The following is a 13639-nucleotide window of genomic DNA, read 5'->3' as shown; positions in this document are numbered from 1 at the left end:
CCCGGCCTAAGGACTGTTATTGTACTTCATCTTATAGAATGTTTTTATATGTGTTTATAAGGACTATATATCATTTTCAAGCTTTTCTAAGATGAGGAAGGAAAGTCACTAGCATTAACTAGATATGTTCTAGTTGCTCAATTTCTTTCTTTCTTTTTTTTTTTTTTTGAGACAGTGTCTCAGGGTCTTGCTTTGTCACCCAGGCTGGAGTGCGATGGTGCAGTTATAGCTCACTACAGACTCCGATTCCTGGCTCAAGCAATTTCTCTGCCTCAGCCTCTCTAGTAGCTGGGACTACAGGAACACACTGCCACGCCTGGCTAATTTTTTATTTTGTTTGTATAAACAGAGTCTCGCTATATTGCCCAGGCTGGTTTCAAACTCCTGGCCTCAAATGATCCTCCCACGTCGGCCTCCCAAAGTGCTGGAATTACAGACACGAGTTACTACTCCCACCTCTCTTTTAATGTTCTCAATCCAGTGAAAGCAGTGATATTATCCCCATGGACAAATGGAAAAAGTGAGGCTTTGTACTAATTACTTATCTAAGATCACAAAGCAAGTCAGTGTTAGAGCCAGGATTCAAAGCAGGTCTCAGTCTGTGGCCCTTGTTCTTTCTACTGAACTAAGTAAGTGGATTCGATTAACAGGAGAGCTCACAAAGCCACGAGAATGAACTGAAAAATGTCTGCTGAGTTATGGTGTGGGGAATTTCCGCCTAAGGCAGTGTGCACTTAGGAAAAAGATCATGAAACTGCTTTTGGGATGATCATTCTCAAGAGTCTCAGTTTTGTATCAGAAAACAGACTGTAGATTGTTTTTTCACTTGATCTTAGCCAAAAGTCCAAGAAGCAATATAGATTATTTATTGAAGACATTTTTGCATTGTGTTTCTGGGACCAAAAAATGCCAGCACAGTGTTGACTGTTACTGAAAAATGATCCAAACGGAAAGTGTCCTCCTTTTCCTCTCTTGTAAAACTGTGATTTTTATCTGTACATGAATCATGGAATACAGCTTAATATCCCTATTTAGAGGACAAAGTGACCTTGAGGTGGACCAGAGAAGGAAAACTTAAGGGATTAGAAAATAAAGAACTCCATGTGAGGGAACAGGCAAGAATGATCAGAATCTTCTTTGTTTTTGAGACGGACCTCACTCTGTCACCCAGGCTGGAGTGCAGTGGCTTTGGCTCACTGCAACCCTCTGTTTCCAGGCAGTTCTACTGCCTCAGCCGCCCAAGAAGCTGGGATTACACCACAACGCCTGGCTAATTTTTGTATTCTTAGTAGAGACAGGGTTTTGTCCTCTTGGCCAGGCTCGTCTCAAACTCCTGGCCTCAAGTGATCCATCCACCTCAGCCTCCCTAAGTGTTGAGATTATAGGCGTGAGCCACAGTGCCCAGCCAGAATCTTCTTTGAATAGATAGATGTAGGTATAGAGAGAGGATTATTGATTTTAAAAGCACAAATCTTACATAATTAGATTAAGTACGTTTTTACCATATTCTGGAATTCTAAGAATTGGAAGGCAGTTTAAAACCTGAAAAAACCTTAAATTTGGAAGGCAAATTGAAGACTAATAAAAGGAAGCACAGAGCGGTAGTAAATGGGGAAAGCTTACCACTCTTAAAGTGTTAGAGTAAGTTGAGAAATTTATCTGGAGTTCTTTTTTGTTTTGTTTTCTTTTGAAAACACTTGTTCAGAGGTAACTTTGCTTCACTCAACTGAGAAAATTCCATCCTCTTGAAAACAAAAATTAGAGCGTAAAATCTTACTGCGTTTTCATTCTGTCAGGAATTATGAAATATTAACTTGTTAAATCTTTGAGCAGGTTTAAAGAGAGACCTGTGAGGCCAAAGCAGGAAACTAAACAGAAACCACCTGCAGTATGTTGAGTGTAGTCAGATATTCTGTGCACAACAACTGATCTGCAAGTAAATTGTAACCGTTTTTTGTTTTTGATTTGGGATGATTTCAGTGTTACTCCAAAGAGCCAACTCATGATTCTGAGTAATCTCAATAGCCAATGGAAAGAGCTTAATCCTAAATGCTACATTGTGTCATTCAGCGGAATTTGCCAAGTTCAGCAGAACTAGATAAGAATGGTACTAACAAGAGCAGTAGACAACGCACAGGGGTTTTACTTTGCCCCATCTGAAGCTCCTGTCCTGGGGTAGCTATTTCACAGAGAACTAGACCTGTCAAAAAAGAGTCATGACTGTATTTCTTAGCTACCTACTGAAAAGAATGACAGCTTTAGTCAAAGAGTGAATCCTAGTCAAACAAAATAAAATGTCAAAATGCTTCTTAGTTTTGAGGCCCTTAGGTTTGGGGACATTCTTTAAAACTGAATATGGCCAGGCGCGGTGGCTCACGCCTGTAATCCCAGCACTTTGGGAGGCCAAGGTGCGTGTATCACTTGAGGTCAGGAGTTCGAGACCAGCCTGGCCAACATGGTGAAACCCTCTCTCTACAAACAATATAAAAATCTGCCAGGTGTGGTGCCACGTGCCTGTAATCCCAGCTACTCTGGAAGCTGAGGCAGGAGAATTGCTGGAACCGAGGAGGCGGAGGTTGCAGTGAGCCAAGATCGCGCCACTGCACTCCAGCCTGGGTGACAGAGCGAGACTCCGTCTCAAAAAGAAAACTGAATAAATAATTCTGAATCAATAAAACTGAATAAATAAATATTTTTAGGACTTTTCCCCTCCTTTTGGTTCTATTAAAAGGGGAGCTATTGGAAATGTTAATTGTTCTTGTCCTGAAACTTTAGGTTATCATTAGCAATTTTTTAAAATCACATTTTTTATTTTATTTGATATGACAGATGTTAAATTCTGACTCAACTTATTATGAATTATTCCAAAAAACTTCTGACTAACATAGTTTCGAAACCTTGGAAAATGTTTGCATAGCAATTTGTCCTAAAAATACAATCTCCTTCCGGAGAGTCAACCCTGGTGCTTAACAGTAGGACCTCTCTATACAGTGTTCTTGGGTTTGAATACTGGCCCTGCTATGTACTGGTTGTGGAACTTTAGGCAAATTATTTAATCTATGTCTCAGTCTCCTCATCTGTAAAATGGGATTTTAATAATTCCTATTTTTATAGGGTTGTTTTTTGCAAGGTGAAAGTTAATGCATGTGGCTGGGTGCAGAGTGTTTCACACCTGTAATCCTAGCACTTGGGGAGACTGAGGCAGGGAAGATCCCTTAGGCCTGGGAGTTCAAGACCAGGCTGGGCAACGTAGTGAAACACTGTCTCTTTAAAAAATACAAAAATTAGCTGGGCATGGTGGCACACACCTATAGTCTCAGCTACTTGGGAGGCTAAGGTAGAATTAATTGAGCCCAGGAGTTCAAGGTTGCAGTAAGCTATGATTGCACTCTGGCCTGGGTGACACACGAGACCCTGTCTCCAGGAAAAAAAAACAGTTAATGCATGTAACATGCTTGGAATAGTATTTGCCCCTTTAAGTGCTCAGTAAATACTATTATTTATTTCCTCATCACATCTCTCACTTACTTTTGTTTTACTTCTCATTTTATTTTTAGCATATCCTTTTATTTCCTTTTATTTTTTTAATTATGAATTTTTTTTTTGAGACAGAATCTCACCCTATTGCCCAGGCTGGAGTCTAGTGGCTGGATCTCGGCTCACTGCAACCTCCACCTCCAAAACTCAAGTGATTCTTCTGCCTCAGCCTCCCAAGTAGCTGGGATTACAGGCACCCGCCACCATGCCCAGCTAATTTTTGTTTTGTTTTGTTTTGTTTTGTTTTTAGTAAAGACGGGGTTTTACCATGTTGGCCAGGCTGATCTCCAGCTTCTGACCTCAAGTGATCCACCTGCCTCAGCCTCCCAAAGTGGTGGGATTCCAGGCGCAAGCCACCGCACCCGGCCTAATTACAGAAATTTTAAGTGCATACAAAAGAGAATAATATAATGGACCTCCTTACAAGTATCGCCCAGATTTAACTCTTATCGAGGTTTTTCATACTTCAGTTAGCATTATATCCCAAAATACAGTCTTTTTCCAGTTCCTCTGCTGTGCTTAGATATCCCAACAGTAAAGCTTACTCAGGTTGTTCTGAAGATATTGCATACTCTGATCTTAGATTATTTTTCAGCATTTTTTAGAAAAACAGCTTGTTTCTTATCTAAAATTGCTGAGACGCAACCTTATGAGTTTGGTATATTTCCTGTCCAGACTTGTCTTTGTATTAGGAGGAATTGGTCTTCCTTTTTTTCTTAAAGTTTGAATTATTCTTTACAGTCAGAAGAAGAAGCTGTAGAAGGAGAGAAGGAAGTTGAGGCTTTGAAGAAAAGTGCGGACTGGGTGTCAGACTGGTCCAGTAGACCCGAAAACGTTCCACCCAAGTGAGTTCTCACATGTTTCTTGTCGGTGGACACAGTTGATCTGCAGCGGCTTATAGGCAGTGGGTGGTAATCCCCGCGATATTTTCAGCAAATGACGTCTGCCTCTGAATTTCTTTCTCAGGGAGTTCCACTTCAGACACCCTAAACGTTCTGTGTCTTTAAGCATGAGGAAAAGTGGAGCCATGAAGAAAGGGGGTATTTTCTCCGCAGAATTTCTGAAGGTCTTCATTCCATCTCTCTTCCTTTCTCATGTTTTGGCTTTGGGGCTAGGGTAAGTACTGGCCAACTCTTGAAGTTTTTTCCATTCATTTTATCCTATTTTATTTTCGGATTGAAGAAATGTATGTGAAAGCAGTTTTTACTGCTTTACTTTTAATGTTTCAGTGCAAATAAGGTTAACTTAAGAATGATTAAAGTGGGTACACAATTGTTCTACAAATAAGCATTTTTAATAATAGTAGAGGTTTTTTTTTCTTACTTGAAAATAAGATGTTTGGCCTAGTGTGATGGCTAATGCCTGTAATTCCAGCACTTTGGGAGGCCACAGTGGGTAGATGACCTGAGGCCAGGAGTTCGAGGCCAGCCTGGCCAACATGTTGAAACCCGGTCTCTACTAAAAATACAAAAATTAGCTGGCCATGGTCGTGCACATCTGTAGTCCCAGCTACTTGGGAGGCTGAGGCAAGAGAATCGCTTGAACATGGGAGGCAGAAGTTGCAGTGAGCAGAGATCATGCCACTGCACTCCAGCCTGGGGGATAGAACAAGACTCCATCTCAAAAAAAAAAGAAAAGATGTTCATATTAATCCCCTAAATGATCATTTTTAACTGGTCTCTTCTGTGATTGATTTTTCTTTTTGGGTTTTGTTGTTTAATATTTAATCTTGAGTAATTTTTGAACTAAACTAATCTTTAACATGTAAATTTTGTGGTCAATGCAAATACTTTTTTTCATATGGGAAAATACATGATTACATTGAATGGTTTTTTTAAATGAAACTGGTAGGTTGATTGGTGCTCATTTTTTCCTTTTTTAACTTTGTAGTATTTTCATTTATTTTGCTAAAATCGACCTCATATTTACATGTAATTCATTAGTTTTTCAGCCACATCTTTTAAATAAATTGCTTTTTTTCCTTGATTTAAACAATTGAGGAATTACACTTCTGAAAGATTTTAGGAGTTAAACAGTAGCTGTTAATTTTTTTCAAGACATATGTTGTGCTCTAAGCATGCCCAATGGGTCGTTTTCATATAAGATATACAGAAGGTGGGTCATCGTTTTCTTCCCTTTAAGGAGCTCAGCATATTGGAGAGAGATGCTCAGTCACGACCTCAGAAACTTGCCTACAGCTTTCCACACGCCCCTCTTGTCTCTCTCGGGTGCTTGATCTGCTTTTGTGAGGGTGAGGACAGTAATCACAGACAGCAACCTAGAAGGGGTTTGTGCAGAAGAGCAGTGTGTGACTGCTGCGTGGGGGTCGATGTGGGGCAGGTATAGGAGTTTAATACGTTGCTACTTATACAGCAGTTCATTGCCCTTAAGCGGTTGGTTTCTGTACCTTGCCGTCTCTCTTTCAGTCATCTTCAGATTGTTTGTCTTGGCTGTAAGTATAACTATTGCTATAGATGAATGTAAAAAGAGGGTTTAAAAAGTTGGTTGCTTTAATTGCACTGGAGGTGAAGCTTGTTACATATTTTCCTTAACTTCCCTTCTGCTTTTGCTGTTGAAGAGGCCAAATACTTGGTTGGCCTGAAAAAGTATTATAAGGCCCCTAATCCTTAAGAGTTATTAGTAAGTGCTGTCTTTAAAGCACTGACAGCTTTTAAGGGTTTTTTTTGTGTTTTTTTTTTTTTGTCCTACATAGAGCACCAAAATAATTTCACATATTACTATATTTTTGTGTCAGTAGAACCTTCTGTCCACCAAAGAGAAACATATTGAAGGAGTTGGGCTGCTTTATTTACTCTGTGGAGGGATCTGTTCTCTCTGGCTTTATTTTGTCTAATCACTACCCCTTCGCTGTGGAGCCCCAATTTAAAGAGTAGACAGAATCATATAAAACCAGTTTGGCTGGGCTGGTGACTGGTTTTAAGAAAGTCAGCGATGATTTCATGGTGTTTGGGGAGCGGTGCCCACAAACCTTTAGAGCCTTTTACAAAGACTGAAGAGTGTTAAGTAGAGTTCAGACTGTGGACAAGCTGGTATAGAACTGTTGAAACAGGTGAAACATGATACCTCTGCTTCCTTTCAGCATCTATATTGGAAAGCGACTGAGCACACCCTCTGCCAGCACCTACTGAGGGAAAGGAAAAGCCCCTGGAAATGCGTGTGACCTGTGAAGTGGTGTATTGTCACAGTAGCTTATTTGAACTTGAGACCATTGTAAGCATGACCCAACCTACCACCCTGTTTTTACATATCCAATTCCAGTAACTCTCAAATCCAGTATTTTATTCAAACTCTGTTGAGGCATTTTACTAACCTTATACCCTTTTTGGCCTGTAAGACATTTTAGAATTTCCTAACAGAGTTTACTGTTGTTTAGAAATTTGCAAGGGCTTCTTTTCCGCAAATGCCACCAGCAGATTATAATTTTGTCAACAATGCTATTATCTCTAATTAGTACCACCAGACTAGACCTGTATCATTCATGGTATAAATTTTACTCTTGCAACATAACTACCATCTCTCTCTCTTAAAACGAGATCAGGTTAGCAAATGATGTCAAAGAAGCTTATTGTCTAGTTGTTTTTTTCCCCCAAGACAAAGGCAAACTTCCCTAAGTTTGAGTTGATAGTTATTAAAAAGAAAACAAAAAAAATAAGCAAGACACAAGAAAAAAATATCCTGGGCAATAAAAAAAATTATTTTAAACCAGCTTTGGAGCCACTTTTTTGTCTAAGCCTCCTAATAGCGCCTTTTAATTTATAGGAGGCAAGCTGTATAATGATAGGTATGAAATAGGATAAGAACTGAAATACATCAGCAGATTTTCATACTAGTCTGTTGTAATGCTGTCTTTTCTATGGTGTAGAATCTTTCTTTCTGATAAGGAACGTCTCAGGCCTAGAAATATATGAAATTGCTTTTCGAGATTTTTGTGTGTGTGTTTGATATTTTTTACGTTAATTAGCTGCATGTGAATTTTTCATGACTTTAAATTTTTTATTTTTTATTCCTTTTTTTTTTTCTCTAAGAAGAGGCTTTGGAATGAATTCCAATTTGTGATGTTAATACAGGCTTCTTGTTTTAGGAAGCATCACCTATACTCTGAAGCCTTTAAACTCTGAAGAGAATTGTTTCAGAGTTGTTCCAAGCAGTTGTGCAACTTGGAAAAACAGACTTGGGTTGTGGGAACAGTTGACAGCGTTCTGAAAAGATGCCATTTGTTTCCTTCTGATCTCTCACTGATTAATGTTTACTGTACAGTCTTCCCAAGGTGATTCCTGCGACTACAGGCATTGGTCATTTTCTCATGTAGCCGTCTTTTCAGTTATGGTAAAACTCTTGAAGTTCAGAAGACTCAACAGATTCCTTCAATGATATACTTGTTCGTTCATTTCTAAAATGTGAAGCTTTAGGACCAAATTGTTAGAAAGCATCAGGATGACCAGTTATCTCTAGTAGATTTTCTTGGATTTCAGAACATCTAGTATGACTCCGAAGGATACCACATGTTTTACATATAAATAATTACTGTTTATGATATCGACATTGATATTGACTCTTTAGAGAACCATTGTTAATTTTAAAACTAGCAATCTATAAAGTGCATCAGGTCAACTTGAATAAAAACACTATGACAGCCAGGTTTGCCAGTTTGCAGAAACTATCTAACTCTCTCACATCAACATTTGTAAAATTGATGTGTTATAGTGGAAAATAACATACAGATTAAACAAGAAAATGTTTATCTTTTTTCAAGAATATAGCTGGCTATCTTTAAGAAAGATGATATATCCTAAATAGTTTTGCAAGTCATTTTCTTTTTTCTTTCTAGCATTTGATGTCTAAATAATTTTGGACATCTTTTTATTAGACTGTGTTTCTGTCTTACTCTTAAACCTGGTAACACTTGATTTGCCTTCTATAACCTATTTATTTCAAGTGTTCATATTTGAATTTCTTTGGGAAGAAAGTAAATCCGATGGCTCACTGATTTTTGAAAAGCCTGAATAAAATTGGAAAGGCCGGAAAGTTAGGAGAACTGACTAGCTAAACTACTACAGTATGCAATTTCTATTACAATTGGTATTACGGGGCGAAAGTAAAATTATACTTTACCTGAAAGTGACTTCTTATAGCTAGTGCACTGTGCTCTTTCCACGTTCAGCAGCAGTTCTGTCAGTAGTGCCATTGAACCTGGGTATATTTATGATTTCTTTCAATGTTAAAAATAGACGTAGTGCTGCCCTTTTTCTTAAAGCCTCAGTGAAATTATGGAAAATTGCTTAAAACAGGAATACATCATCACAGTAGAATTTATTATGAGAGCGTGTAGTGTGTATCTATAGCCCTAACACACAGGATGGACGTTTTACTGCTACCCCCAGATTTGTGTTGAACGAAAACATTGCGGATTGGAAAGGAGAATTCAGCAATTAACAGTGGAAGTTGTGAGATTAATGTTTTAAAAGCTTTACACCTGTTTACAATTTGGAGACAAAAAGGCAGGCTTCATTTTTCATATGTTTGATGAAAACTGGCTTAAGATGTTTGTAAATAGAATCGAGCAAAACTGCACAAACTTGCACATTGGAAAGTGCAACAACTTCCCGTGATTGCAGTAAAAATACTTACTATTCTTAAAAAATGAGAATTGAAGACTTAGCCAGGCAGATAAGTTTTTTCATGAACCCATTGTGGAAATTATTGGAATTAACTGAGCCAAAGGGATTATGCATTCTTCATCTATTTTAGTTAGCACTTTGTACCATTATATACAGTTTACAATACATGCATAACTTGTAGCGATAAACATTTTGTGCCATTAAAGCTCTCACAAAACTTTCCCTGTCAGTATATCATTTTTCTGTCGTATGTGTTGTCTGGGAGTTTCGGGCGATGAGGCCTCCTCGCCTGCACACAGCCTTCCAGTCATCTGGCTCCCCAGCAGTGGAGTTGCTGACGGTGCTCAGGGTGTGAACGGTGTTCTGTGGGGCGGTCACCGCAGTGTGAGCATTTGTGAGTGCGTCGGGACTGTGGCATTCAGAGCGTTTGCCTCCAGGTGGTGGCAGGAGGGTGCTCACGGGGGGAGTGCTCAGGAAGTACAAGAGGGACACGGAGTGTGCCCTGATGGGAATGGCGGTGGGGACACCTGTGAAAGTGGATCCAGAAGAAACTGGAAGTTCCATGTGCCTAGGAAACAGGATGGATACAGAGGAAACTGAAAAATGTAGGTTAGTATTGAACCTAATTGAAATGTGTGTGCCTTCCCAGGGGTCACACTTCATCAGGGATACCTTTGGGGGTTTACTTCTTTTAAACAGGGAGGTGATTTAAGATGTCTCAAGCCACCTGGTGAGAGAGTACCAGAGGAGATCAATCAGTTCTCTAGGTGAGGAGCTAGGGCCTGCCCTGGGCTGTCACCCTGGAGTTGGCAATGGTGGGCCAGGATACGTATGAGAAACAAAGCGGAAGTAAACTGGTCAGAAGGTGACTTAGAGAGGAAGGCGTGTGTATTCCTTTGTGTGTGTGTGTGTGTGTGGCCTGAAAACATGGGTTGATCCCATTAAAGGAGGACAGGAGAAGAAATGGGGTGGTAGGAGCAAAGAGGGATGATTTCAGTTTTGAGTGCATTGAACATGAAATGTCTGAGGGACTTCTGATTGGACACTTATTAGAACTATAACCCAGGAGAAGGGTCTGGAGTGAAAGTAAAACACAGACCCGTGCGTTATATATTTATATGATGTTTAAAGATTGGACAATGGACAAGGAAGAAAGTTATTCTAACAACGGGAAAGCCCAACATTTGAAGGCTGAGCAGAAGAGAAGTTCGAAGTGAATGATATTGTCGGTATCACAGAACCCCCAGAGTAGGAGGTGACCATGTTAGGTGGTGAAGTAAGATGAATCGAGAAGCTTTGGAATATGGCAGTTGGATCTGTGCTGATCTTGGCAAGAGCATTTTCTGTAGGAGTGAAAGAGGGATCCTGGATAAGATTGTGTCGGGTCAGTGAATGAATAGCAAGAAGTGATGGCTTTTCTGAATAAACTTCATGATTAAGAAAACCAGGGGGGAGTTTCTGAGGAGGAGACAGAATTGTAGGATTGTTGGCTTAGGTTGGGAACAGAGACAGGTCAATGTGTAGGCTAAGGAGAGAGAGCAGAGGGAAATATTAGAGTTGCGGAGGGAGCAGATCGATAATGAAATAGTGGGACCTACTCCCTCCCAGAGTGAGAGGAAGGAAATGTAATTAAGCACTCAGTGGGGAGTGAGCCATTGATGACAGGAAATGAAGATGTGAGAAGGGGTGAGGAGAGATCAGTTAGAAATGGAAAGTGAGGAAACCCGCGTCTGGTGGCTGCAGTTTCTCCATGTTTGAAGAGAAGGCAGAGGTCGATGATGAAGGAAGGCAGAGTTGTTTCCCATCAGTATCTCCTTCTCTGGAAGGAGACGGGAACTAATGCTGAAATCCTCAAAGCCTTACAATGGCTCCTGCCTTCATTCCCCAGTGCAGCCAGAAGCACCAGGCAGGTGGACTGGGATCCGCTGCTTCACAGCCTGGGCAACATGATGTTTTGAGCTTCAGCTGTCATCATGAGTCAAGCCAACGGGCTGCCCAAGGTGCTCTCTGTGGACCTTTTAATGCTACAGTTGCTGTTAGTAAATTGTGGTTCAGGGTAAAAAGCAGGATTAGGAATGGGTGAATGATCACTTGAGCCCAGGAATTTGAGACCAACCTGGGCAATATAGCAAGACCCCATCTCTACTAAAAATTAAAAATATTAACCAGGCATGGTAGCACACACCTGTAGTTCCAGCTATTTGGAAACTGATGGAGGGAGGATTGCTTGAGCCCAGGAGGTCAAGTCTGCAGTGAGCTAGGATTGCACCACTGCATTCCAGCCTGGGTGACAGAGCGACACCGTGTCTAAAAAAAAAAAAGGCGGGAGCCAGGTGCAGTGGCTCATGCTTGTAATCCCAGCACTTTGGGAGGCCAAGGCGGGAGGATTGCTTGAGCTCAGGAGTTCAAGACCAGCCTGGGCAACATGGCAAAACCCCATCTTTACAAAAAATTACAAAAAATTGGTTGGGCATGGTGGCACACAACGGTGGTCCTAGCTACTCAGGAGGCTGAGGTGGGAGGATTGCTTGAACCCAGGAGGTTGAGGCTGTGATGAGCTGTGATTGTGCCATTGCACTCCAGCCTGGGCAACAGCGAAATCCTGTCTCAAAAAAAAAAAAGAATGGGTGAATGAGGATTAGACACTATGGACATTTTATAAATATTACTTTGGTAGTGGATCAAAAATGTAAATGGACCAATATAATGGAACAGAATGCAGAGAAAAAAATGTAAATTCTGGGTTTAGGTGAGCTGAGATTCCACATCACGAAAGCTTGATCTTCAGGAAGCCAGTGGGCCCCATTATTGATGTTTTTGCTTTTACGTATTTTAGCCCTTCAGTTATTTCTTGTACCACTGCTTCATGAGAGGTGTGAAGTTCATAGTATCACCACGTTTATAGGCCGGGCGCGGTGGCTCAAGCCTGTGTAATCCCAGCACTTTGGGAGGCCAAGACGGGTGGATCACGAGGTCAGGAGATCGAGACCATCCTGGCTAACACGGTGAAACCCCGTCTCTACTAAAAAATACAAGAAACTAGCCAGGTGAGGTGGCGGGCGCCTGTAGTCCCAGCTACTCGGGAGGCTGAGGCAGGAGAATGGCGTGAACCTGGGAGGCGGAGCTTGCAGTGAGCTGAGATCCGGCCACTGCACTCCAGCCTGGGCAACAGAGCGAGACTCCGTCTCAAAAAAAAAAAAAAAAAAAGATTACCACGTCCTTTACTTCATCTGTTACTATTTCTGACCTAGTGGTAAAAATACAAACTTTATGGTCATGAAATTAGCCAATTTATAAATTCAAATCAAGAGAAAATCAGTCTTGCCAAAGAGCTCATTTCTTCAGTTGGGACAACAGAGTCATCGGAAGTGAATGGACTATATAGCAAGTCCTATAAATAACTGAAATAACAGTCAAAGGGTTTTGAATAAGTAGTAATTGATTGTTAAGCTGCTGGTCAGTTCTTAGACTTTGAAATGCCAGTTTGAAGTTTGTCCTAACGAAATGGGCTTGGAAACTTGGTGTGAGAGAAGAGGGGCTACAAATCCTACCAGAAATTATTTGGTTGCCACTCAGGAAAAGATACACCTCCTCTGGGGCTTACGTCATTCTTCAAAATGCTCTGCAAAAACAAAAGCTCAATCTCAGTGAATTTGACCTCTACCCCGCTTACTCAATGTCCTGTCCGCTACTCCCACTCCTAGTAGAAGTAAGGAAAAATCATGGACATACTTGGTAAGGAAAGAAACACAGTTTTTAATAAAAGCTCCAAAAGTGATTGATGCACAGCCAAGATGCAGTTCACTGGTCCTCAGGTGTGGGAGAAATGATGCCCATGACTGTAGTCAACTCTGATCTCTCCTGAACTCCAGACCCATGTGTCCAGCTACCTGTTAGACAGGGCCATTCAAACGTCCATGGGCATTTCAAACTCTGTGCATCCAGAACTCCCTACCTCTTGCTTCCTCTTTTCTTCCAGGTGCCCATCTTTTTATGGTGTCTGTGAATGGCGCAAGGGTGCCTTCAATTGCTCAAACCAGAAACTTGCCAATTACTCTTTTCCTTTCCTTCTACATCAGGTCAGTCACCATGACCTGTTAATTCCACCTTCAAAACACCACTGAGTGTCACCGACCTTTCCTACCTTGTACTACCTAATCCAGGCCCCAGAGCCCTTGATTGCCTCCTTCCCAGGGCTTCCTAGCTGAGTTGGCTCTGTACTTTTCTCTCAGCAGCCACAGTCATTGTCCTAAATTACAAATCTGATCATGATCCTTAAATGGTTCCCCATTGTCTTGGGGACCAAGTTCAAGTTCCCATAGTGGCTGCCAGACCTGCTGATCTCCAGCTTCATTGGATCGTGGCTGACCTCGACTCCCACCCCACTGAAGTCAGCCTAACTTCATGCTCCTGTAGCCCTGTTTCCCCCAAGTGCTGTTTTCCCTGCCAGGGATAGCCCTCCT

General features: G+C 41.1%; 1 protein-coding gene and 1 pseudogene across 4 annotated transcripts in view; one reads left to right on the top strand and one right to left on the bottom strand.

Annotated features, from left to right (window-relative positions):
* Positions 1-9397, top strand: part of BNIP3L (BCL2/adenovirus E1B 19kDa interacting protein 3-like) — a 25007-nt gene extending 15610 nt beyond the window's left edge. For all 4 annotated transcript variants that reach the window (XM_011962586.1, XM_011962589.1, XM_011962588.1 and 1 more), the window contains exons 4-6: positions 4279-4382; positions 4504-4653; positions 6638-9397. In XM_011962586.1, the coding sequence (XP_011817976.1) occupies positions 4279-4382; positions 4504-4653; positions 6638-6686 (303 nt within the window). In that variant the 3' untranslated portion in view covers positions 6687-9397. The remainder of the gene's footprint in view (positions 1-4278; positions 4383-4503; positions 4654-6637) is intronic.
* A 13-nt stretch (positions 9398-9410) lies between these two features.
* Positions 9411-13639, bottom strand: part of LOC105526775 — a 21271-nt pseudogene continuing 17042 nt past the window's right edge.

The sequence above is a fragment of the Colobus angolensis genome, unplaced genomic scaffold (genome assembly GCF_000951035.1).
Source record: "Colobus angolensis palliatus isolate OR3802 unplaced genomic scaffold, Cang.pa_1.0 Scaffold6, whole genome shotgun sequence".
NCBI lineage: Eukaryota > Metazoa > Chordata > Mammalia > Primates > Cercopithecidae > Colobus > Colobus angolensis.
Note: the sequence above shows the minus strand (reverse complement) of the source record. Positions and strands in the feature narration are given on the sequence as shown.